The following is a 24,489-nucleotide window of genomic DNA, read 5'->3' as shown; positions in this document are numbered from 1 at the left end:
ATGACAATAATCCAAAGAGGAATGAGATACCTCCAACAAGGATCAAGGTCTAAAGTGAGCATCATCAAACAGGAAGCCAGCGTGTCACAGTGATCCTACTCCTGGTGTAAACAGGATCGTCTCATCATGATGAAGCACTGAGATCAGTCTGATGTCAAAAATCATTTCCAGAACAAACAAATCTGACAATCATGATAATGTAACATTACAAATATCTTTGAGTACGACATGGAGACACTGAACAGATATAAAGATTGAGAATAATTAACAATATGACTATAAAGAAGTGGATTTAAAGATGTGAGGTGGATTTCCTGTAGGGGAAATAAACATGGGTTCATGGGTTTTATTGTTTTACCTTTAAATTTCAGAAAGAAAATGAAGATTTAAAAAAAAAATAGTGGGAGTTGAAACTTCTTACAAAACAAGCATTTTTGGCCTTGAATCATTGTGTGTAATAAAAACTAAATAAAAATGCAGTTTCAGACTACATGAATACTTCAATGGAAAACTTTTGATGGATCCCAACAACCTTCAAGAACATATTTTAATGTTTTTCCCAGGAGAAGATTTTGCCATGAGACAAAGCATGGCGTCTATTCTCCAGCACCTTGAAAACTCCATTCGGTGCATATGTAAAACATAAAACTGCAAAAGAAAAAGAAAAAAACACACTACAGCTGGATCTGCCAATTAAAGCACTAACTTCCTCCATTGACCTCAAACCGGACACTTCCTTTTCTAACTCGGCCAAATGACCCTGACAGGATTAAAGACGGACAGATAGGATAATCCATCCGGTAAATAGAGATTTCAAGCTCCATTCTTGAAACAAAAACAGGCAGGCTTGAGTACCTATGACGTTCAATATGAGGGTGATGGTGTCTGGACACCGCAAACCTGCGTAGGGTATAAAAACTGTACAGAGGGGCCGAGCTGCACACACACACACACACCCACACACACGGACCTGCACACTCCTGAGAGGTAAGTGCATTTGAGGCTATTGTGTGAATAAGAGTGTGTGACTGTAGATCAGAGGGCAGTAAATCCTCATCAATCAATTCCAGGAAATTTCACCCTTAACATGCAGATTTAGTTTAATTAAAACTAACTAAGATGTGACAGAATACAAACTGGATCATAGGACCTGAAGGGGATGGGATTTTATACGTTTGGCAGGTTTTAATTTCTCCATCCACGCTTTGGACACGTTTTGCGCCGAAGAAGCTCACAGCCGAGCGAACACCTGTATGATTTTTGACTGGAAACAACAGACTTTGTCCTGCAGGATGGCGACGCGGGTCAGCAGAGTGACGCTGGGGTTGTTTCTGGGAGCTGCGTCCTTCGTGTGGCTGTCGGCTCCATCAGGTGCGACATACAGTTTCAACCTGTACTCATTCATTTTGTGTCCATGAACATCATCGAGACAGTTTAGCTTTATCACGAGTAATGATCAGGATTCAGATTACAGTGGATTTGAGTCAGAGAAATATAAGAAATATAGTGTTAGGAAGTTAGTAAACATAGAGAGGTGCTTGTGAATAAGAAACCAAAGAGGGATTTACATTAAAAACAGCTTCTTTTAAAACAGTATGTGGCTTATTTGAACCTCCTCCTCCTTCCCCAGGAGCCTTCCAGCTGCCTTCCTGTCAGCCCATCAAGCACATGGTGTCTCTGGAGAAGAGGGGCTGCCCCCGGTGTCACTCGGTGGAAACGACCATCTGCAGCGGGCACTGTCCCACCAAGGTACTGTGGGTGGAGGAAACAAACTCAACGAGAAGGAAATCCAGAAAAGGGATGAAAATGATGCATTAAGCCACGTGTGAGGGAAATCTGACCCGCCACGTATATATTTATGTGGCCTGTGGGAGTTCGAAATAAATATAAATAAATGTCTTAAAATGAAAGAATTTGCGGCCATAAAATTCAAATCTCACACGTAATGGGTCATTAATTTGACCTGTGACATGAAGTTGTTTTGAACTAAAATGAAAAGTAAAATGTTGTACTACGATGTGTTTCGACTGGGGAGAAAATTGTTTTGAGCAAAGAAATTCTGATTATCACCAACCTCGCCTGACACGTAAATCCTCCCAAAAAAAATAATTTTTTTTTTAATCTTAATGAACCTAAAGTGAATTTCCAACCGTTCCTTCAAGCACAGACGGGTTTCCTTTTTAACAATTTTCACTCCAATTATTGAAAGTAGAAATATTCAACTGTAGGTACTTTTTGAAGGGTATGTCAATGTTTAATATTTACTCAAGACTACATAAAGTGCCATTTATATACAGCAAAATCTGTATAATAGAAAAAAGAATGATAAAAAAATTGACCTAAATTGCACATATATCTTTATATTTGTAGTCGTGTATCATGAGTTGTGTACTCTCCACAAATACAATACCACACTCTCAAATTCGTGATTACAGGTGCACAAAATAATGTCTTAATGTTCCACATTTCTCACAACAGATTAAAGATGAATTTTTACTTAAAATATTGTCAAAAATGAAGCCTTTGCCGATACTTGAGGTGTCGGTGCAGACATGGACGTCCATGTTTATATCAAACACACGGATGAGCGAGCTGAATGGAAAATAAATTCAAAAAAAGGGAAAAGAAATATATCAGCAGTGAGATGCAGAGAAACAACAGGGTCACTGTGGAAGATTTCAGACTTCACTTCATCTCCGGTCGTATATTTTCCAGGATCCTGTGGCCAAGGTGTTGTTCCACAAGTTGTACCAGCACGTGTGCGTGTACGGAGCCATGTACTACAAGACCTTCCAGATCCCGGACTGCCCGCCCGGCATCGACCCCACCGTGGCCTACCCCGTGGCTCTGAGCTGCCACTGCGGGCGCTGCAACATGAACACGTCGGACTGCACCTCCCAGAGCCTGCGGCCCGACTTCTGCCTCAACGACATTCCACACTACTCCTAGAACCGGCTGACGACTGGCGACATGTCAGCGGCGGAGGCCGCTCGGTCACTCGGTCACTCGGCACAAAGCATCGTATTCAATAAAGATTTATATCAAAAGGGTTTCTGTTGCGTTTGGTACATTGCAGAACCCAGCGGTTCCCAACTTTGAGTCCTGGACGGCCTTGAAGGCCTCCAGAGGGTTTTCCCACATCACTGGTGTCACAATCAGGTTTGTAGTGTCAAAAAAAGAAACAGTATATATAAATATATATACAGTGAAGAAAATAAGTATTTGAACACCCTGCTATTTTGCAAGTTCTCCCACTTAGAAATCATGGAGGGGTCTGAAATTTTCATGGTAGGTGCATGTCCACTGTATGAGAGATAACCTAAAAAGAAAAATTCAGAAATCACAATCTATGATTTTTTAACAATTTATTCATGTGATACAGCTGAAAATAAGTATTTGAACACCAACGTTAATATTTGGTAGAGTAGCCTTTGTTTGGAATTACAGAGGTCAAACGTTTCCTGTAGTTCTTCACCAGGTTTGCACAGACTGCAGGAGGGATTTTGGCCCACTCCTCCACACAGATCTTCTCTAGATCAGTCAAGTTTCTGGGCTGTCGCTGAGTAACACGGACTTTCAGCTCCCTCCAAAGATTTTCAATTGGATTTCGGTCTGGAGACTGGCTAGGCCACTCCAGAACCTTGATATGCTTCTTACGAAGCCACTCCTTGGTTTTCCTGGCTGTGTGCTTTGGGTCATTGTCATGTTGGAAGATCCAGCCACGACTCATCTTCAATGATCTGACTGAGGGAAGGAGGTTTTTGGCCAAAATCTCACAATACATGGCTGCAGTCATCCTCTCCTTAATACAGAACAGTCGTCCTGTCCCATGAGCAAAAAAACACCCCCAAAGCATGATGCTACCACCCCCATGCTTCACAGTAGGGATGGTGTTCTTGGGATGGTACGCATCATTCTTCTTCCTCCAAACACGCATAGTGGAATTATGACCAAAAAGGTCAATCTTGGTCTCATCTGACCACAAAACTTTCTCCCATGACTCCTCTGGATCATCCAAATGGTCATTGGCAAACTTAAGACGGACCTTAACATGTGCTGGTTTAAGCAGGGGAACCTTCCGTGCCATGCATGATTTCAAACCATGACGTCTTAGTGTATTACCAACAGTGACCATGGAAACAGTGGTCCCAGCTCTTTTCAGGTCATTGACCAAGTCCTGCCGTGTAGTCCTGGGCTGATTCCTCACCTTTCTTAGCATCATTGAGACCCCACGAGGTGATATCTTGCATGGGGCTCCACTCCGATTGAGATTGTCCGTCATGTTTAGCTTCTTCCATTTTCTAATGATTTCTCCAACAGTGGACCTTTTTTCACCAAGCTGCTTTGCAATTTCTCCGTAGCCCTTTCCAGCCTTGTGGAGTTGTACAATTTTGTCTCTGGTGTCTTTGGACAGCTCTTTGCTCTTAGCCATGCTGAATGTTTGGGTCTTACTGATTGTATGGGGTGGACAGGTGTCTTTATGCAGCTAACGACCTCACACAGGTGCATCTGATTCAGGATAATACAGTGGAGTGGAGGAGGACTTTTAAAGGCGGACTAACAGGTCTTTGAGGGTCAGAATTCTAGCTGATAGACAGGTGTTCAAACACTTATTTTCAGCTGTATCACACAAATAAATTGTTAAAAAATCATAGATTGTGATTTCTGGATTTTTCTTTTTAGGTCATCTCTCATACAGTGGACATGCACCTACCATGAAATTTCAGACCCCTCCATGATTTCTAAGTGGGAGAACTTGCAAAATAGCAGGGTGTTCAAATACTTATTTTCTTCACTGTATACACACTGCATATGAGAGAGAGGCCGTTTTCCAATTCTTAGAGCGCCAGTGTGTACTCGCCTACATCACGAGTAACTACTTGCAAGGCGTCCTCGGAAGTGCGGAAATGCAAATTTACGAGGACGCATCGGCGTTAAAGGAGAATTGGAACACGAGTACTTGATGACGCGGTGGCTGTCATGGCTGGATGATGGACCCTGAAGCTGAGGAGGAGGAGGAGGAGGAGGAGGAGGAGGAGGAGGAACCTGTTGCCTCTCAGGTTCAGCAGGAAGGTGATTTGTACATGATATTTTATATGATGATCTACATTTTTAGAACATTATTGTAAAATAGTACCTTTTCTGTTGCATACATGCTGTGTATATTACAGTGTATTGTACCGTGTATAGTACAATGTACAGTACTGTGTTTAGTACCATGTACAGTACTGTATAAAGTACAGTACACAGACAACACTCAGACAGCAACCAGAGGACGTCTCTCCAGGCTCTCAGAAAGATGGAGCACCAGCAGGTTTGACCTGGAGTCTGTTGGGTTTCAACCTGCCTGTCAGTTAAAATTCACATGGAAACATTTGATATATTTTGATGTAATCATGTATCAGAATTTATTGTGTACCTTCATGTTCATGATTTTGATTATTGAAATAAAGCAGGTTGCCATTACAGTCATATAATAACAACTGTGCGCTGCAGGCATGGATATAGTACTTCCTCTGTCCCCCATCAGAAAGTACTTGGTGGATACAGTACTTCCTCTATCACCCAGCAGAAAGTACCCAGCTGGTACCAGTACTTGCTGGTACATGGAGGATCTGTGCAGGACAAGAGCATCCTGCACAGATCCCCAGTTGCCAATGTACACATCAATAAGCCTCATATATTATAGAGTATTTTTTAACGACAGGTAGATGCAGGAAAGATTCTACCTTGCTGACATGTTTCAGCTTCATCTGTAGTCTTCCTCAGAGCTTCATCTGGTGTGTGATGACATGTCGGTCTTTATCAGGTGACCGGCCAGATGAGGCTCTGAGGAAGACTGCAGATGAAGCTGAAACATGTCAGCAAGGTAGAATCTTTCCTGCATCTACCTCTCGTTAAAAAATACTCTATAATATATGAGGTTAGAAAGAACTTCAGAATTTTACAAAACAATGTCATTATTCTATGTACATAATGTTTCTAACTTGTGTTATTACTGTTGTAGGTTCTGCTGAAGTTTATTAAATAAAATTTCCTTTATCTTCTGCTTGATATCTTTCTTTACTTGATAGTGTAAGTGATGTGTGTATTTATGTATTTACTCTCACACAGTATAAGCCATTTATGTATTTATTCTAAAGAGAAATTACAGCTAATGATTGGAGTGCTTAACTGTAGGATGTATATTAGACAAATGTAATAGAGTACATATTAATGACATGACCAGAAGGATGACAACAAGCAGCAGGTATGTGAAAAGCTGGTTACTTCATTTAATAAACATCAGGGATCTTCAGTAAAACAGTAAACTAATTGTTTGTATTAGTAGGAAATTTCTGATCAGCTGCTTTCATTGTTCAAGGAGATGAAGAGTAAAATAATGCTGTATAGGAGGTAGAAGTAATAGTGACACTGTCCTATACACAGAACTATACACTGTACTTTATACAGTACTGTACATGGTACTAAACACAGTACTGTACATTGTACTATACACGGTACAATACACTGTAATATACACAGCATGTATGCAACAGAAAAGGTACTATTTTACAATAATGTTCTAAAAATTTAGATCATCATATAAAATATCATGTACAAATCACCTTCCTGCTGAACCTAGGAGGCAACAGGGTCCTCCACCTCCTCCTCCTCCTCCTCCTCCTCCTCCTCCTCCTCCTCCTCCTCAGCTTCAGGGTCCATCATCCAGCCATGACAGCCACCGCGTCATCAAGTACTCGTGTTCCAATTCTCCTTTAACGCCGATGCGTCCTCGTAAATTCGCATTTCCGCACTTCCGAGGACGCCTTGCAAGTAGTTACTCGTGACGTAGGTGAGTACACACTGGCGCTCTAAGAATTGGAAAACGATCCCTGGATAGCTACAGACTTCGCCGGAGGGTGGGGCGTCGCTGGTGCTCCACTGGGTCCTGGAGGGTGGAGCGACGCTCGCTCGCGCTCCACTGAGTGATGGAGCCAGCACCTAGCGCTCCACCTTCGGGAAAGTATAAAAAGCAAGCCAGGGTGACAGCTCACACTTGTCTTGAAGAACAGCAGATTTATTTCGGGACTCTTCTATTTGTTAACGTGTGTTGGAGCGATGGAAGCCCAGAAGATTCTCCAAGTGTTTGGTAAATCCTTCAACTTATAGATTAATAAGCTTTATCACTTTATGACCCATCAAACTCCTGCGAGGGTCCAGCTGAACAAACCTGGATATGAATGAAGACAAAGATTGAGCTCTTGTTAAAGTTGTGTACAGTGGGCTGTGTACTTGTAATTATATTTGTAGTTGTGTACCGTGAGTTATATATTTGTAGATGTATTTTCTCTCCACAAATACCACACTCACATATTCGTAATTACAGGTGGACAAATCCTAATTTACAAGTCACTGATTTAAAAAAACAAAAAAACAACCTGACATGCTCACATTTGTTGCAGCAAATTTGGAGAAAAAACACATTTGCGCACTTTGAATGAATGTGAGGTTTATTTCCTCTCCGCCTGAGTTCCGCTGCTTCAAGTCTCTCTCTGGGCGGGGCGCTGTCAGAGCAGCACAGTTCGATACGGAAAGGTATTAGAGCCATCGTTTTTGTTTTTCGAGCAGTAAGCAACACTATGTAGTCAGAATTAAGTGATTTAATGGGATTTCAAAACCACGGGAAAATGATGAGGGACGGACAGACGTCTGTCTCTCCTTGGGGGAAAAAATAAATCAATAAAAAATCTCGACTTTGATTTTCGACTTTTTCTGAAGTGCAAGAAGTTTTTTTTTTTTTTTACCTCCGGATATTTTTTTCTTTAATCGCCCTAATACTCTTCTGTAGCACCAGTTAATCTGGTATCAAACTGTGTGTGTTTTGACAAAGTTGGTGTTTCTAATGATGAATTTTGTCCTTCTTGTTTTATAGCCACAGTGTGGATTCTTCAGTTGTCCTCCACACTGGCTGATGAGCTTTACTGCAGCGTCACTGGGACACCTGAAGGGACCTTATACCAGGTCAACCACACTGATGGACACTGGGATATATTTTGGGACAATGCTACTGTAAGCTATCTATCCATAGAAATACCAGCTAAGTGTGATTATTGACATTTGTACTTGTATAAACTGCCAGTCTCGTTATTTCCTCTTGGACTCCAGCATCACACGCTGGCCCATCAGTTTGAATCCCAGTTTAACAAGACGGATCAGGTGCTGTGTTACAACGAAACACATCTTCTTCTACCGGGGTGTCAGGAGGTCATCTTCTACACGAGAAGCGATGATAAGGTATCACACAACGAACGTTAAAAAGCTGCACTCTGACCCACATTTCATCGACTCCATCCACAATTCTGCCGTGTGTATTAAACTGATCATCTTTCTGCTGAGCTTTGGACAATAATCTGAATATATTGTCTGTTTTCTGTCTGTTTAGGGAGCGACACACACAGCAACTTGTACCAGTGAGTATCTGTTTGCTTGTTATAGGAGAGTGACGGTGTGTTACTGAGTTCTGTCAGGCCAGGCCAGTAAAGCAGAAGGTAGTTTTTAAAAGAGGACAGACAGAAGACGTTCATCTTTCCCTCCATCCTGACTCGGCTCCTCACGACATGATGCTGCCACCGCCGTGCTTGACTGTAGGGACGGTGTTGGCCTGGTGATGAGCGGCGCCTGGTTTCCTTCGAACATGACGGCTGCCATTCACACCAAAGAGTTCAGCTTTTGTCTCATCAGACCGGAGAGTTTAGTTTCTCCTGGTCTGAGAGTCCTTCAGGTGCATTTGATGAAACTCCAGACGGGCTGCCGTTTGTCTTTTACTGAGGAGTGGCTTCCGTCTGTCCACACAGGCCTGATTGGTGGATTGCTGCAGAGGTGTTTGTCCAGTCATAGAAAGTTTCCAGTCTGATGTGATCTTCTCTCTTCTTTTTCAGCCACTTGCAGCCAGAAGCAGCCAGAACCAGCAGGACGAAGTAATAAACTGTCGCTGATTTGTAAAGATTCATTGAAACTGATGATAAAGTTTGACCTGAAGCTGGACTCAGTCACTGTTTCCTGATGTCCTCGTCCTCACTTTCCTGTTGGAGACACTTTATGCACCTTTTTGGAATTGTTCAAAATAAATTTGGACAGAATGTAAACTCGGTCTGATTCATGAATATGTAACTTTTTCTTCTATGATCAGAGCTTATTGGGATCTACTGCAGCCTTGGATTGTTGGTGGTTCTGGGTCTGGTTCTGGTTCTGGTTGGACTCCAAGATTGACTGAGCAAGTACGAATAATCCCATCAGTAGATCTAACACTCTCTTTCTGCCTTGATCTGCCTTCTTCTGAATAATTCCATTTCTTATTTCAGCATCTGCAGCAAACTCCGTTTCAATAAAGTGCCGAAGGAGGATGAACACAATGATGCTGAAGCTGCAAGTGGCTGAAAACTGTTTTCTCCTTTCACTGTGAGGATTCGTCTAATTTCTACCTGCTACAAGAGAACTGCACATTGATTTATCCTCATATTCCAGATTAGATTCAGATTATTTGGGCTGATTCCAGTGTATATATTCTTTCCTAAAACTTGTTTATTCAACGTTTTTGTAGCAGTCCTCCAAATTCATGTCAACGTTCACTTTTACACTTTATCAGAGAAGTGAACACATTTGAGAACTTCCTGTTTCTTTCACAATAACCATGAGGAGTGAACCCCCCCCCCCCCCCCGCCGCCCCCCGAAAAATAGCAGTAAGACCTAAGAAAACAGGTGCTGCTTATGAAGGATTAAAAAGAAGAAAAAGTCAAAATGATGATACGTCATGTGAATTCTGCTTTAAAACTCCAACATAATGACCGAAACACCGAAGTATTGTTTCCCTTCGTCTTGAAAAAGCCCTTCTGCTGCCTGATTGGGGCCTTGAAAACCTATGATGTCAATAACACGTCGACAGTCGTGCTGACTAAGATGTGTAAATAAGATTTTTATACTTTTACACCAATAATGAGGGGAAATCATCAAATTCACACTAAATTTTAAGCTGGAAATCAATGAGATTTGTGCAGTTTTACACTTTTCCCACGGAGGTCGCAGGTTCAATTTCCATGTCCACATGTCAAAGAGTCCTTGAGCAAGATACTGAACCCCAAAATGTTCCCAGTAGATGGACGAGGTTCCTTGCATGGCGGCCGCATCCACTGGTGTGTGAATACTACTGACAATGTAAATATCTGAGTGAAATCCTGATACAATCACATATTTAATAGATATATTTATTTACAGTATCTATGATCCTCCACTGCTGTAAGGGACATTTCTGTCTATAGTATCGTCCTCAGGGATTCTTTCTGCAAACATTTACAAAACGTTGTAAAAACATTTTGTCCTTTTGTATTTATTTTATTATCAATAAAGTCTTGAAAATAACTTTTTCGTGTCAAATCGTTTTTGATAAGACAGTTTAATATATCCAATATTTCTTTCATATTTTTTATTATTGTTTTCTATTTTACAATTTGATGAATTCTCCGTAGAGGGTATTCTTCTCATTACAAGCATTCTGTAACCCCGTAGTCATCATCCTGTACGTATTTCACTTTTTTACTTCAGCTGGATGGATGGATGGATGTCGAAGCTGAACCACGGAGGTAAACCTGTAAAGACGGATTGTTCTGCATGGACCGGTCATATATGATGGCCTATCAAAAGAGAATGTAAAAAAAAAAAAAAAAGTATATATACCATTTTACAACAGAGCAATCCATGTCAGAGACTCACATTGTGTTCAAAGTGTTACACATCTTGACCACAAGGTGGCAGCAGCTTGTAACTTGTCGGCTACTGAACGCCTCCATTCGTCAGATAATTAAGGAGACATATCATGCTTTTAAATCCTTCCTTTTTACATATAACTCATACAGTTGTGGTCTACATAAAGCGGAACTGCAATGCTTGGGTCTGAATTCCTCATTATTAGAGCTCCACAGGCCCCTTTCCAACCCCTTTTCTGATGTGCTTCTGAGAGCAACTCGTTTTGGGGCGGTCTCATCAAATGCAAATGAGACACTTCATACCCCTCCTCCTCTCCAGGTTGCAGAGGTGACACTCGGTTCAACGTCACCCTGTTCGGCCATCTTTGTAGTTTGATAGAACAGATACAATTATCTAGCGGCGCAGAAACTTTATATTCACACATTATTTACAAAATGTCAACAACGGAAGATTTGTCCATCCAGCCATACATGTTGGAGCCAGAGTCGGACCCGGCGGAGCGAGATGAAAATGACGATGATGCACCTACAGAACAACGTCTTCATATGGATGTAACGCAATGGTGTGTTACTATATTTACAATAACTTCTCAATCCATGCCCACTACTACAATACTGCCTGTATTACAACGACTATTTAACACAGAAGTTACATTATAATCTAAAACGAGCACACAGCGCTAACATATGAAGACGGTGCAACTGCTAATGCTAACAAAACAATGACAGGGACGTCTTATCATCACACTTTTTAGCGTTATATACAGCTTACCGAAGTGCTCTGTTCGTCGTCTCCATAGATAGAAGGAACTGACCGCTCAATCAGACCAAGTCTTTCGGCAAATCCTTCTTTATACTGGCGGAGGTTGCTGAAAGTCATTCTTAAAGTGATTCGCGCACACAAAAATGACCTTACCCACAGATGTGGGTACGTTTCTGTGAAAAATAAAACTCAACCAGGCACTTCGAAAAGGTTCTGATGCTGGGAGACGGTGTAACGAAGCTTGTGGGTTACTACATCCAACAACCGAACATTTCGACTTAGCCTCTCGTAACTTCGGCATCCTTGTGTTTGGACTACAAAATCGCAGCGAGAAACAAAAATGGCGGATTGGTCGAAATGTCGATGTCCTAATTTGGCAGTTCAGCTGCGAATACTGTGACGTCATTGTTCAAAAAACGTAATAGAGAATAGAAAAATCGAAACCGATCGCAAAATATGACCAAAACAGAATATAAAGATATCAACGGAGCACCTGAAGAGACTACTTTGAACTTTTCTGTACTTCTAAACACTCTAAATATACAACAAAATGCATTTAAGGGCTAAAAAAGTGGATTTAGCATGATATGTCCCCTTTAAAATGAAAGAATTTGCGGCCATAAAATTCAAACCTCACACGTAATGGGTCATTAATTTGACCTGTGACAGGAAGTTGTTTTTAACTAAAATGAAAAGGAAAATGTTGTGCTACGATGTGTTTAGACTGGCAAAGAAATTCTGATTATCACAACCTCGCCTGACACGTAAATCCTCCAAAAAAGACTTTTTTTTTTTTTTTTTATCTTAATGAACCTAAAGTGAATTTCCAACCGTTCCTTCAAGCACAGACTTTTTCCTTTTTAACAATTTTCACTCTAATTATTGAAAGTAGAAATATTCAACTGTAGGTACTTTTTGAAGGGTATGTCAATGTTTAATATTTACTCAAGACTACATAACTTCCCATTTATATACAGCAAAATCTGTATAATAGAAAAAAGAATGATAAAAAAATTGACCTAAATTGCACATATATCTTTTTAATTGTAGTCGTGTATCATGAGTTGTGTACTCTCCACAAATACAATACCACACTCTCAAATTCGTGATTACAGGTGCACAAAATGTCTTAATGTTCCACATTTCTCACAAGTAACAGATTAAAGATGAATTTTTACTTAAAATATTGTCAAAAATGAAGCCTTTGCCGATACTTGAGGTGTCGGTGCAGACATGGACGTCCATGTTTATATCAAACACACGGATGAGCGAGCTGAATGGAAAATAAATTCAAAAAAAGGGAAAAGAAATATATCAGCAGTGAGATGCAGAGAAACAACAGGGTCACTGTGGAAGATTTCAGACTTCACTTCATCTCCGGTCGTATATTTTCCAGGATCCTGTGGCCAAGGTGTTGTTCCACAAGTTGTACCAGCACGTGTGCGTGTACGGAGCCATGTACTACAAGACCTTCCAGATCCCGGACTGCCCGCCCGGCATCGACCCCACCGTGGCCTACCCCGTGGCTCTGAGCTGCCACTGCGGGCGCTGCAACATGAACACGTCGGACTGCACCTCCCAGAGCCTGCAGCCCGACTTTTGCCTCAACGACATTCCACACTACTCCTAGAACCGGCTGACGACAGGCGACATGTCAGCGGCGGAGGCCGCTCGGTCACTCGGTCACTCGGCACAAAGCATCGTATTCAATAAAGATTTATATCAAAGGGTTTCTGGTGCGTTTGGTACATTGCAGAACCCAGCGGTTCCTAACTTTGAGTCCTGGACGGCCTTGAAGGCCTCCAGAGGGTTTTCCCACATCACTGGTGTCACAATCAGGTTTGTAGAGTCAAAAAAAGAAACAGTATATATATTAAAAAAAAAAAAATAATAAAAAAAAAAAAAAAAAAAAAATATATATATATATATATATATATATATATATATATATATATATATATATATATATATATATACACACTGCATATGAGAGAGAGACTCTTCACAACTTCACACTGTATGTAAGACTTTATCTTCATTGTGTGTGATAGGAGAATTTTAAAGTTAAATCCTCAATGAAACAGAATTCACAGAAAATAAGGCAAAGAAACGGAATTATACTTTAAACTTTAATGGAAATGCGGTTAAACCTTCTCCAGGATAGCTACGGACTTCGCCGGTCACCAATTAACAGGGGAGCCAGTTACCCCGTAACACCAGTGGTATCAGCGGCTCGGACTCTTCCTGATACCCGGAGCGGGTTCGCTCCTTCGACCGCCTGAATCCTCTAGTCGGCCACCAGACAAGGAAACGCCTGAACCACGTCGCTGCTCCACGGAGTTGTTTTCTGTGCGTCTCGTTGTGTTCGTGAGCGTTGTTGTTGTGATCGGGCTTTAAAAATGACGGGTATTTAGAACTACAAATATAATTACAAGTACACAGCCCACTGTACACAACTTTAACAAGAGCTCAATCGTTGTCTTCATTCATATTCAGGTTTGTTCAGCTGGACCCTCGCAGGAGTTTGATGGGTCATAAAGTGATAAAGCTTATTAATCTATAAGTTGAAGGATTTACCAAACACTTGGAGAATCTTCGGGGCTTCCATCGCTCCAACACACGTTAACAAATAGAAGAGTCCCGAAGTAAATCTACTGTTCTTCTAGACAAGTGTGAGCTGTTACCCTGGTAGACGCACCGCCACCACACCACGCTGCATTGGAACGCCCATTTGGTGTGGAACAGGGTGTTTACCCGGTGTAAAACGCAGGGAAGCCATAAATATCGATAAGTCCCTCAATCTATAGCTCTATCTCAGTTAATAGACTCCACGAGCCAACAGGTGTATTGCTATAAACGGTAACTTGTAATTCAGAACACAGTTGCAACAACCTCCGATGGTGGACAGCAATCCTTACACAACAAGTTTAATCAGAGAATGAGGGGAAATATAGATTTAACAAAGACAAACAGGGATGTGAAAAGGACAGAAATGATTGTAAGAAAGGAAGGTAAATAAGAAGTGCTTTCCGTGTCGTTCATTTGATTAAAAACTAACAACTGTAGCATTCTCCTAGTCTCTTAAATCAACATCAGAACGGCGGCTACAGTGTCCTCCACATACTCCAGAACCGATGAGCGAGTTTGACTTAAAAAATAAATTAAAGTACTGCAACGCCGAACCATGACGTCATTAACGAAATAGTGAAATAATTGTGTTTTGTTTTTTTTACATCACATGAATTGATATTTCAATGAACTCATGACACATTAAAGTATTTATTTCCAATTTTAAAGCAATTAATGACACTTTTAAGTAATCATCCAATGGTGTATTTGCATATTTCATTTTGGTACTTTGAGTCATCCGGAGGCCACGACAACTTTCTCACCTCTGCGCAAAATTGCTGCGATCAAACAATCAAAGGTTGTAACGCGCAGCAGATGATAGACTGATGAATAAACACGCGTGACGAAGCGCGCTCGTGGTTTTGGCACGTTTGGCAAGCGCAGAGAGGAAAGGGCGGGAAGTCATTGCTTCGCAGCGCAGAGGAGCCCGGAGCCTCTGCTGAGTCACTGCACTTCATTCTCCTTTCCGCAAAAAACAGCAGCAAACTGTAACGTCCCGCTGATGACAGGTTCCATGGAATGTTTTGACAAACTTTGTCAAAACATTCCATGGAATGTTTTGACAAAGTTTGTGTTTCTAATGATGGATTTTGTCCTTCTTGTCTCATGTCCACAGTCTTGCGTCTTCAGTTGTCCTCCACACTGGCTCGTGAGCTTTACTGTAAAGTCACTTGGACGCCTGAAGGGACGTTATACCAGGTCAACCACACTGATAGATACCAGGATGTTCTTTGGATGAACGGAACTGTAACAAACCAGATGTATTTATTGTTTTATTGTCATTTCTTGATTTCATACATGAGAAGCAAAATATTTTTTGATACTTTTCTTTGTACAATGTGTTGTAACATGAAAGTAAAGCATGTAAATAAATAAAATAAAAGCGAAAAAGGATAACACACACACTAAGTTTAGAAATACTGGTTTAGGTGTGATTATCAACAGTTATATAAGTAGAAATATAAGTAAACCAGAAGGGAGTTCATGATGAAGTGGAAGTTCAGAAATAAAAAGGTTCAATCTAGAAAATTATGTAACATGAGACACTAAGACGAGCTCAAAGATCAGGGAACATGTGGAAGAACAGAAAGTCTCAATGAAAACATTTCAACAAGAGCATCATGGAAAGTTTTCAGTCTGATGGGATCTTCTCTCTTCTTTTTCAGCCACTTGCAGTCAGAACCAGCAGGTAATAAACCATGTCGCTGATTTATTTATTTTTGACTGGAAACAACAGACTTTGTCCTGCAGGATGGCGACGCGGGTCAGCAGAGTGACGCTGGGGTTGTTTCTGGGAGCAGCGTCCTTCGTGTGGCTGTCGGCTCCATCAGGTGCGACATACAGTTTCAACCTGTACTCATTCATTTTGTGTCCATGAACATCATCGAGACAGTTTAGCTTTATCACGAGTAATGATCAGGATTCAGATTACAGTGGATTTGAGTCAGAGAAATATAAGAAATATAGTGTTAGGAAGTTAGTAAACATAGAGAGGTGCTTGTGAATAAGAAACCAAAGAGGGATTTACATTAAAAACAGCTTCTTTTAAAACAGTATGTGGCTTATTTGAACCTCCTCCTCCTTCCCCAGGAGCCTTCCAGCTGCCTTCCTGTCAGCCCATCAAGCACATGGTGTCTCTGGAGAAGAGGGGCTGCCCCCGGTGTCACTCGGTGGAAACGACCATCTGCAGCGGGCACTGTCCCACCAAGGTACTGTGGGTGGGGGAAACAAACTCAAGGTGAGGCAGGGCGTCAAATTACTGCAGCCCCGTCCTCCGGTGTAGGTTCCTGATCTTTCCCGGTAACGGCTCGACAGATATAGATAGATCAACTTTTTCATAAGAATTCTACCTTTGTCGCTATGTCCAATATTATAATATTGTGTACGTATTTGGAAATATAACGAAAACAGTCTCACATCTCTACATTATATCTGAACATTCCTTCTCATTCATGTCGCCACAATATTTATCTTCAGTCTTGGAAAACACTCAGTTTAATGTTTCACCTGCTTGAGATATGAGAAACAGACTAAATGTCACCGTCACCCATCACAGGTCTTTACAGCATGAGGTGGGTAAAAAAATAGGACATTTCATAAAATCAGACGAAGCCTCTAAACTCTCCTGATCACTGCTGCTTCGGGACATTCAGAGGCATAAACCCACTCGTAGCGTAATGTTCACCTCAGCCTTGTTAGCGTTTCACGGAGCTACGAATCTAACTGGGACTGTTAATGTAGGCGTCATACTGTGACGGGAAAAACTTGCAGCCAATTAGAATGCGAAACGCTTCGTCTCATGTTCGAATCATCTTGCGCGGATTTTCGAGTCCCGCCCAAGCGAAGCGCGCCGGTGACTCCGTATAAAAACACGGGGGCGGCTCACACTTGTCTCAGAGCAGTGGATTCACCATTTACCTGGGGACTCTTTAACGTGTGTTGGAGCGATGGAAGCCCAGAAGATTCTCCAAGTGTTTGGTAAGTCCTTCAACTTATAGATTAATAAGCTTTATCACTTTATGACCCATCAAACTCCTGCAAGGGTCCAGCTGAACAAACCTGGATATGAATGAAGACAAAGATTGAGCTCTTGTTAAAGTTGTGTACAGTGGGCTGTGTACTTGTAATTATATTTGTAGTTGTGTACCATGAGTTATATATTTGTAGATGTATTTTCTCTCCACAAATACCACACTCACATATTCGTAATTACAGGTGGACAAATCCTAATTTACAAGTCACTGATTTAAGAAAACAAAAAAACAACCTGACATGCTCACATTTGTTGCAGCAAATTTGGAGAAAAAACACATTTGCGCACTTTGAATGAATGTGAGTTTTATTTCCGGGTATTTGCGTTAAAGCAAAAAACCTAATGAGGTCACGACACTGACTGCTGCTTCCACTGCTCTCACAACCCGTCTCTTTTCAGACAGGTTGTGAGAGCAGTGACAATCCACAGCACAGTTTAGTTTCTTTTACCTCAGCAGAGGTTGATCTGTTGGATACGGAAAAGTACTAGAGCCACTGAAGTAAAAAAAACCAAAAAAAAAAACCTCATGCAATTCAGAAAAAAAGTCGAAAATCAAAGTCGATTATTTATAAAAAAAATTTGAGGAGAAAAAAAGTTTTTACAAAGTCCGTCCATCCACATGCCAGCGCGTGTGACTGCTCCAAAATGTATCACAGGCGGTTTAAAGAAGTGGTGAAAAGATGCTTCAGAACAGGTTTTAGCTCATGAACACGATGCAGTTATAATCAGTCTCAGGACATTGCAGAGACAGTGCAGACCGCAGCTCTCTGTCGTCGAGTAGGAAGGACAACGGCAGGGATCCCGGGGTGCTTATAAAATGTCTTATTATTAATCAAGGAAATTCTGTGTAAAATCACATGTCCACGTGCAGTAAGCATCACTATTTAGTCAGAATTAAGTGATTTAATGTGATTTCAAAACCACGGGCAAATGATGAGGGACGGACAGACGTCTGTCTCTCCTTGGGGGAAAAAATAAATAAAAAATCTCGACTTTGATTTTCGACTTTTTCTGAAGTGCAAAAAGTTTGTTGTTTTTTTTACCTCCGGATATTTTTTTCTTTAATCGCCCTAATACTCTTCTGTAGCACCAGTTAATCTGGGATCAAACTGTGTGTGTTTTGACAAAGTTGGTGTTTCTAATGATGAATTTTGTCCTTCTTGTTTTATAGCCACAGTGTGGATTCTTCAGTTGTCCTCCACACTGGCTGATGAGCTTTACTGCAGCGTCACTGGGACACCTGGAGGGACCTTATACCAGGTCAACCACACTGATGGACACTGGGATATATTTTGGGACAATGCTACTGTAAGCTATCTATCTATAGAAATACCAGCTAAGTGTGATTATTGACATTTGTACTCGTATAAACTGCCAGTCTCATTATTTCCTCTTGGACTCCAGCATCACACGCTGGCCCACCAGTTTGAATCCCAGTTTAACAAGACGGATCAGGTGCTGTGTTACAACGAAACACATCTTCTTCTACCGGGGTGTCAGGAGGTCATCTTCTACACGAGAAGCGATGATAAGGTATCACACAACGAACGTTAAAAAGCTGCACTCTGACCCACATTTCATCGACTCCATCCACAATTCTGCCGTGTGTATTAAACTGATCATCTTTCTGCTGAGCTTTGGACAATAATCTGAATATATTGTCTGTTTTCTGTCTGTTTAGGGAGCGACACACACAGCAACTTGTACCAGTGAGTATCTGTTTGCTTGTTATAGGAGAGTGACGGTGTGTTACTGAGTTCTGTCAGGCCAAGGCAAGTAAAGCAGAAGGTAGTTTTTAAAAGAGGACAGACAGAAGACGTTCATCTTTCCCTCCATCCTGACTCGGCTCCTCACGACATGATGCTGCCACCGCCGTGCTTGACTGTAGGGACGGTGTTGGCCTGGTGATGAGCGGCGCCTGGTTTCCTTCGAACATGACGGCTGCCATTCACACCAAAGAGTTCAGCTTTTGTCTCATCAGACCGGAGAGTTTAGTTTCTCCTGGTCTGAGAGTCCTTCAGGTGCATTTGATGAAACTCCAGACGGGCTGCCGTTTGTCTTTTACTGAGGAGTGGCTTCCGTCTGTCCACACAGGCCTGATTGGTGGATTGCTGCAGAGGTGGTTTGTCCAGCCTGATGTGATCTTCTCTCTTCTTTTTCAGCCACTTGCAGTCAGAAGCAGCCAGAACCAGCAGGACCAGGTAATAAACTGTCGCTGATTTTTAAAGATTCATTGAAACTGATGATAAAGTTTGACCTGAAGCTGGACTCAGTCACTGTTTCGTGATGTCCTCGTCCTCACTTTCCGTGGCTTCCGTCTGTCCACACAGGCCTGATTGGTGGATTGCTGCAGAGGTGTTTGTCCAGTCATAGAAAGTTTCCAGTCTGATGTGATCTTCTCTCTTCTTTTTCAGCCACTTGCAGCCAGAAGCAGCCAGAACCAGCAGGACGAAGTAATAAACTGTCGCTGATTTGTAAAGATTCATTGAAACTGATGATAAAGTTTGACCTGAAGCTGGACTCAGTCACTGTTTCCTGATGTCCTCGTCCTCACTTTCCTGTTGGAGACACTTTATGCACCTTTTTGGAATTGTTCAAAATAAATTTGGACAGAATGTAAACTCGGTCTGATTCATGAATATGTAACTTTTTCTTCTATGATCAGAGCTTATTGGGATCTACTGCAGCCTTGGATTGTTGGTGGTTCTGGGTCTGGTTCTGGTTCTGGTTGGACTCCAAGATTGACTGAGCAAGTACGAATAATCCCATCAGTAGATCTAACACTCTCTTTCTGCCTTGATCTGCCTTCTTCTGAATAATTCCATTTCTTATTTCAGCATCTGCAGCAAACTCCGTTTCAATAAAGTGCCGAAGGAGGATGAACACAATGATGCTGAAGCTGCAAGTGGCTGAAAACTGGTTTCTCCTTTCACTGTGAGGATTCGTCTAATTTCTACCTGCTACAAGAGAACTGCACATTGATTTATCCTCATATTCCAGATTAGATTCAGATTATTTGGGCTGATTCCAGTGTATATATTCTTTCCTAAAACTTGTTTATTCAACGTTTTTGTAGCAGTCCTCCAAATTCATGTCAACGTTCACTTTTACACTTTATCAGAGAAGTGAACACATTTGAGAACTTCCTGTTTCTTTCACAATAACCATGAGGAGTGAACCCCCCCCCCCCCCCCCTCCCCCCCCCGCCGCCCCCCGAAAAATAGCAGTAAGACCTAAGAAAACAGGTGCTGCTTATGAAGGATTAAAAAGAAGAAAAAGTCAAAATGATGATACGTCATGTGAATTCTGCTTTAAAACTCCAACATAATGACCGAAACACCGAAGTATTGTTTCCCTTCGCCTTGAAAAAGCCCTTCTGCTGCCTGATTGGGGCCTTGAAAACCTATGATGTCAATAACACGTCGACAGTCGTGCTGACTAAGATGTGTAAATAAGATTTTTATACTTTTACACCAATAATGAGGGGAAATCATCAAATTCACACTAAATTTTAAGCTGGAAATCAATGAGATTTGTGCAGTTTTACACTTTTCCCACGGAGGTCGCAGGTTCAATTTCCATGTCCACATGTCAAAGAGTCCTTGAGCAAGATACTGAACCCCAAAATGTTCCCAGTAGATGGACTAGGTTCCTTGCATGGCGGCCGCATCCACTGGTGTGTGAATACTACTGACAATGTAAATATCTGAGTGAAATCCTGATACAATCACATATTTAATAGATATATTTATTTACAGTATCTATGATCCTCCACTGCTGTAAGGGACATTTCTGTCTATAGTATCGTCCTCAGGGATTCTTTCTGCAAACATTTACAAAACGTTGTAAAAACATTTTGTCCTTTTGTATTTATTTTATTATCAATAAAGTCTTGAAAATAACTTTTTCGTGTCAAATCGTTTTTGATAAGACAGTTTAATATATCCAATATTTCTTTCATATTTTTTATTATTGTTTTCTATTTTACAATTTGATGAATTCTCCGTAGAGGGTATTCTTCTCATTACAAGCATTCTGTAACCCCGTAGTCATCATCCTGTACGTATTTCACTTTTTTACTTCAGCTGGATGGATGGATGGATGTCGAAGCTGAACCACGGAGGTAAACCTGTAAAGACGGATTGTTCTGCATGGACCGGTCATATATGATGGCCTATCAAAAGAGAATGTAAAAAAAAAAAAAAAAGTATATATACCATTTTACAACAGAGCAATCCATGTCAGAGACTCACATTGTGTTCAAAGTATTACACGTCTTGACCACAAGGTGGCAGCAGCTTGTAACTTGTCGGCTACTGAACGCCTCCATTCGTCAGATAATTAAGGAGACATATCATGCTTTTAAATCCTTCCTTTTTACATATAACTCATACAGTTGTGGTCTACATAAAGCGGAACTGCAATGCTTGGGTCTGAATTCCTCATTATTATAGCTCCACAGGCCCCTTTCCAACCCCTTTTCTGATGTGCTTCTGAGAGCAACTTGTTTTGGGGCGGTCTCATCAAATGCAAATGAGACACTTCATACCCCGCCTCCTCTCCAGGTTGCAGAGGTGACACTCGGTTCAACGTCACCCTGTTCGGCCATCTTTGTAGTTTGATAGAACAGATACAATTATCTAGCGGCGCAGAAACTTTATATTCACACATTATTTACAAAATGTCAACAACGGAAGATTTGTCCATCCAGCCATACATGTTGGAGCCAGAGTCGGACCCGGCGGAGCGAGATGAAAATGACGATGATGCACCTACAGAACAACGTCTTCATATGGATGTAACGCAATGGTGTGTTACTATATTTACAATAACTTCTCAATCCATGCCCACTACTACAATACTGCCTGTATTACAATGACTATTTAACACAGAAGTTACATTATAATCTAAAACGAGCACACAGCGCTAACATATGAAGACGGTGCAACTGCTAATGCTAACAAAACAATGACAGGGACGTCTTATCATCACACTTTTTAGCGTTATATACAGCTTACCGAAGTGCTCTGTTCGTCGTCTCCATAGATAGAAGGAACTGACCGCTCAATCAGACCAAGTCCTTCGGCAAATCCTTCTTTATACTGGCGGAGGTTGCTGAAAGTCATTCTTAAAGTGATTCGCGCACACAAAAATGACCTTACCCACAGATGTGGGTACGTTTCTGTGAAAAATAAAACTCAACCAGGCACTTCGAAAAGGTTCTGATGCTGGGAGACGGTGTAACGAAGCTTGTGGGTTACTACATCCAACAACCGAACATTTCGACTTATCCTCTCGTAACTTCGGCATCCTTGTGTTTGGACTACAAAATCGCAGCGAGAAACAAAAATGGCGGATTGGTCGAAATGTCGATGTCCTAATTTGGCAGTTCAGCTGCGAATACTGTGACGTCATTGTTCAAAAAACGTAATAGAGAATAGAAAAATCGAAACCGATCGCAAAATATGACCAAAACAGAATATAAAGATATCAACGGAGCACCTGAAGAGACTACTTTGAACTTTTCTGTACTTCTAAACACTCTAAATATACAACAACATGCATTTAAGGGCTAAAAAAGTGGATTTAGCATGATATGTCCCCTTTAAAATGAAAGAATTTGCGGCCATAAAATTCAAACCTCACACGTAATGGGTCATTAATTTGACCTGTGACAGGAAGTTGTTTTTAACTAAAATGAAAAGGAAAATGTTGTGCTACGATGTGTTTAGACTGGCAAAGAAATTCTGATTATCACAACCTCGCCTGACACGTAAATCCTCCAAAAAAGACTTTTTTTTTTTTTTTTTTATCTTAATGAACCTAAAGTGAATTTCCAACCGTTCCTTCAAGCACAGACTTTTTCCTTTTTAACAATTTTCACTCTAATTATTGAAAGTAGAAATATTCAACTGTAGGTACTTTTTGAAGGGTATGTCAATGTTTAATATTTACTCAAGACTACATAACTTCCCATTTATATACAGCAAAATCTGTATAATAGAAAAAAGAATGATAAAAAAATTGACCTAAATTGCACATATATCTTTTTAATTGTAGTCGTGTATCATGAGTTGTGTACTCTCCACAAATACAATACCACACTCTCAAATTCGTGATTACAGGTGCACAAAATGTCTTAATGTTCCACATTTCTCACAAGTAACAGATTAAAGATGAATTTTTACTTAAAATATTGTCAAAAATGAAGCCTTTGCCGATACTTGAGGTGTCGGTGCAGACATGGACGTCCATGTTTATATCAAACACACGGATGAGCGAGCTGAATGGAAAATAAATTCAAAAAAAGGGAAAAGAAATATATCAGCAGTGAGATGCAGCGAAACAACAGGGTCACTGTGGAAGATTTCAGACTTCACTTCATCTCCGGTCGTATATTTTCCAGGATCCTGTGGCCAAGGTGTTGTTCCACAAGTTGTACCAGCACGTGTGCGTGTACGGAGCCATGTACTACAAGACCTTCCAGATCCCGGACTGCCCGCCCGGCATCGACCCCACCGTGGCCTACCCCGTGGCTCTGAGCTGCCACTGCGGGCGCTGCAACATGAACACGTCGGACTGCACCTCCCAGAGCCTGCGGCCCGACTTCTGCCTCAACGACATTCCACACTACTCCTAGAACCGGCTGACGACTGGCGACATGTCAGCGGCGGAGGCCGCTCGGTCACTCGGTCACTCGGCACAAAGCATCGTATTCAATAAAGATTTATATCAAAAGGGTTTCTGGTGCGTTTGGTACATTGCAGAACCCAGCGGTTCCTAACTTTGAGTCCTGGACGGCCTTGAAGGCCTCCAGAGGGTTTTCCCACATCACTGGTGTCACAATCAGGTTTGTAGTGTCAAAAAAAGAAACAGTATATATATTAAAAAATAAATAAATAAATAAATATATATATATATATATATATATATATATATATATATATACACACTGCATATGAGAGAGAGACTCTTCACAACTTCACACTGTATGTAAGACTTTATCTTCATTGTGTGTGATAGGAGAATTTTAAAGTTAAATCCTCAATGAAACAGAATTCACAGAAAATAAGGCAAAGAAACGGAATTATACTTTAAACTTTAATGGAAATGCGGTTAAACCTTCTCCAGGATAGCTACGGACTTCGCCGGTCACCAATTAACAGGGGAGCCAGTTACCCCGTAACACCAGTGGTATCAGCGGCTCGGACTCTTCCTGATACCCGGAGCGGGTTCGCTCCTTCGACCGCCTGAATCCTCTAGTCGGCCACCAGACAAGGAAACGCCTGAACCACGTCGCTGCTCCACGGAGTTGTTTTCTG

General features: G+C 41.3%; 2 protein-coding genes across 2 annotated transcripts; both read left to right on the top strand.

Moving 5' to 3' along the window:
* Nucleotides 1–1,292: 1,292 nt before the first annotated feature.
* On the top strand, nt 1,293–13,135 carry LOC308120495 (gonadotropin subunit beta-2-like; the record flags this gene model as incomplete). Its single annotated transcript, XM_080481127.1, has 3 exons — nt 1,293–1,371; nt 1,631–1,749; nt 12,902–13,135. 3 exons carry the CDS (start codon nt 1,293–1,295, stop codon nt 13,133–13,135), a joined length of 432 nt encoding a protein of 143 aa, XP_080337253.1.
* Nucleotides 13,136–15,886: 2,751 nt separating this feature from the next.
* On the top strand, nt 15,887–23,807 carry LOC308120490 (gonadotropin subunit beta-2-like; the record flags this gene model as incomplete). The annotated part of the gene is made up of 3 exons (XM_080481117.1): nt 15,887–15,965; nt 16,225–16,343; nt 23,574–23,807. 3 exons carry the CDS (start codon nt 15,887–15,889, stop codon nt 23,805–23,807), a joined length of 432 nt encoding a protein of 143 aa, XP_080337243.1.
* Nucleotides 23,808–24,489: the final 682 nt, after the last annotated feature.

This window comes from Lipophrys pholis (genome assembly GCF_963383615.2).
Source record: "Lipophrys pholis genome assembly, chromosome: 15".
In the NCBI taxonomy this organism is placed as follows: Eukaryota; Metazoa; Chordata; class Actinopteri; order Blenniiformes; family Blenniidae; genus Lipophrys; species Lipophrys pholis.
Note: the sequence above shows the minus strand (reverse complement) of the source record. Positions and strands in the feature narration are given on the sequence as shown.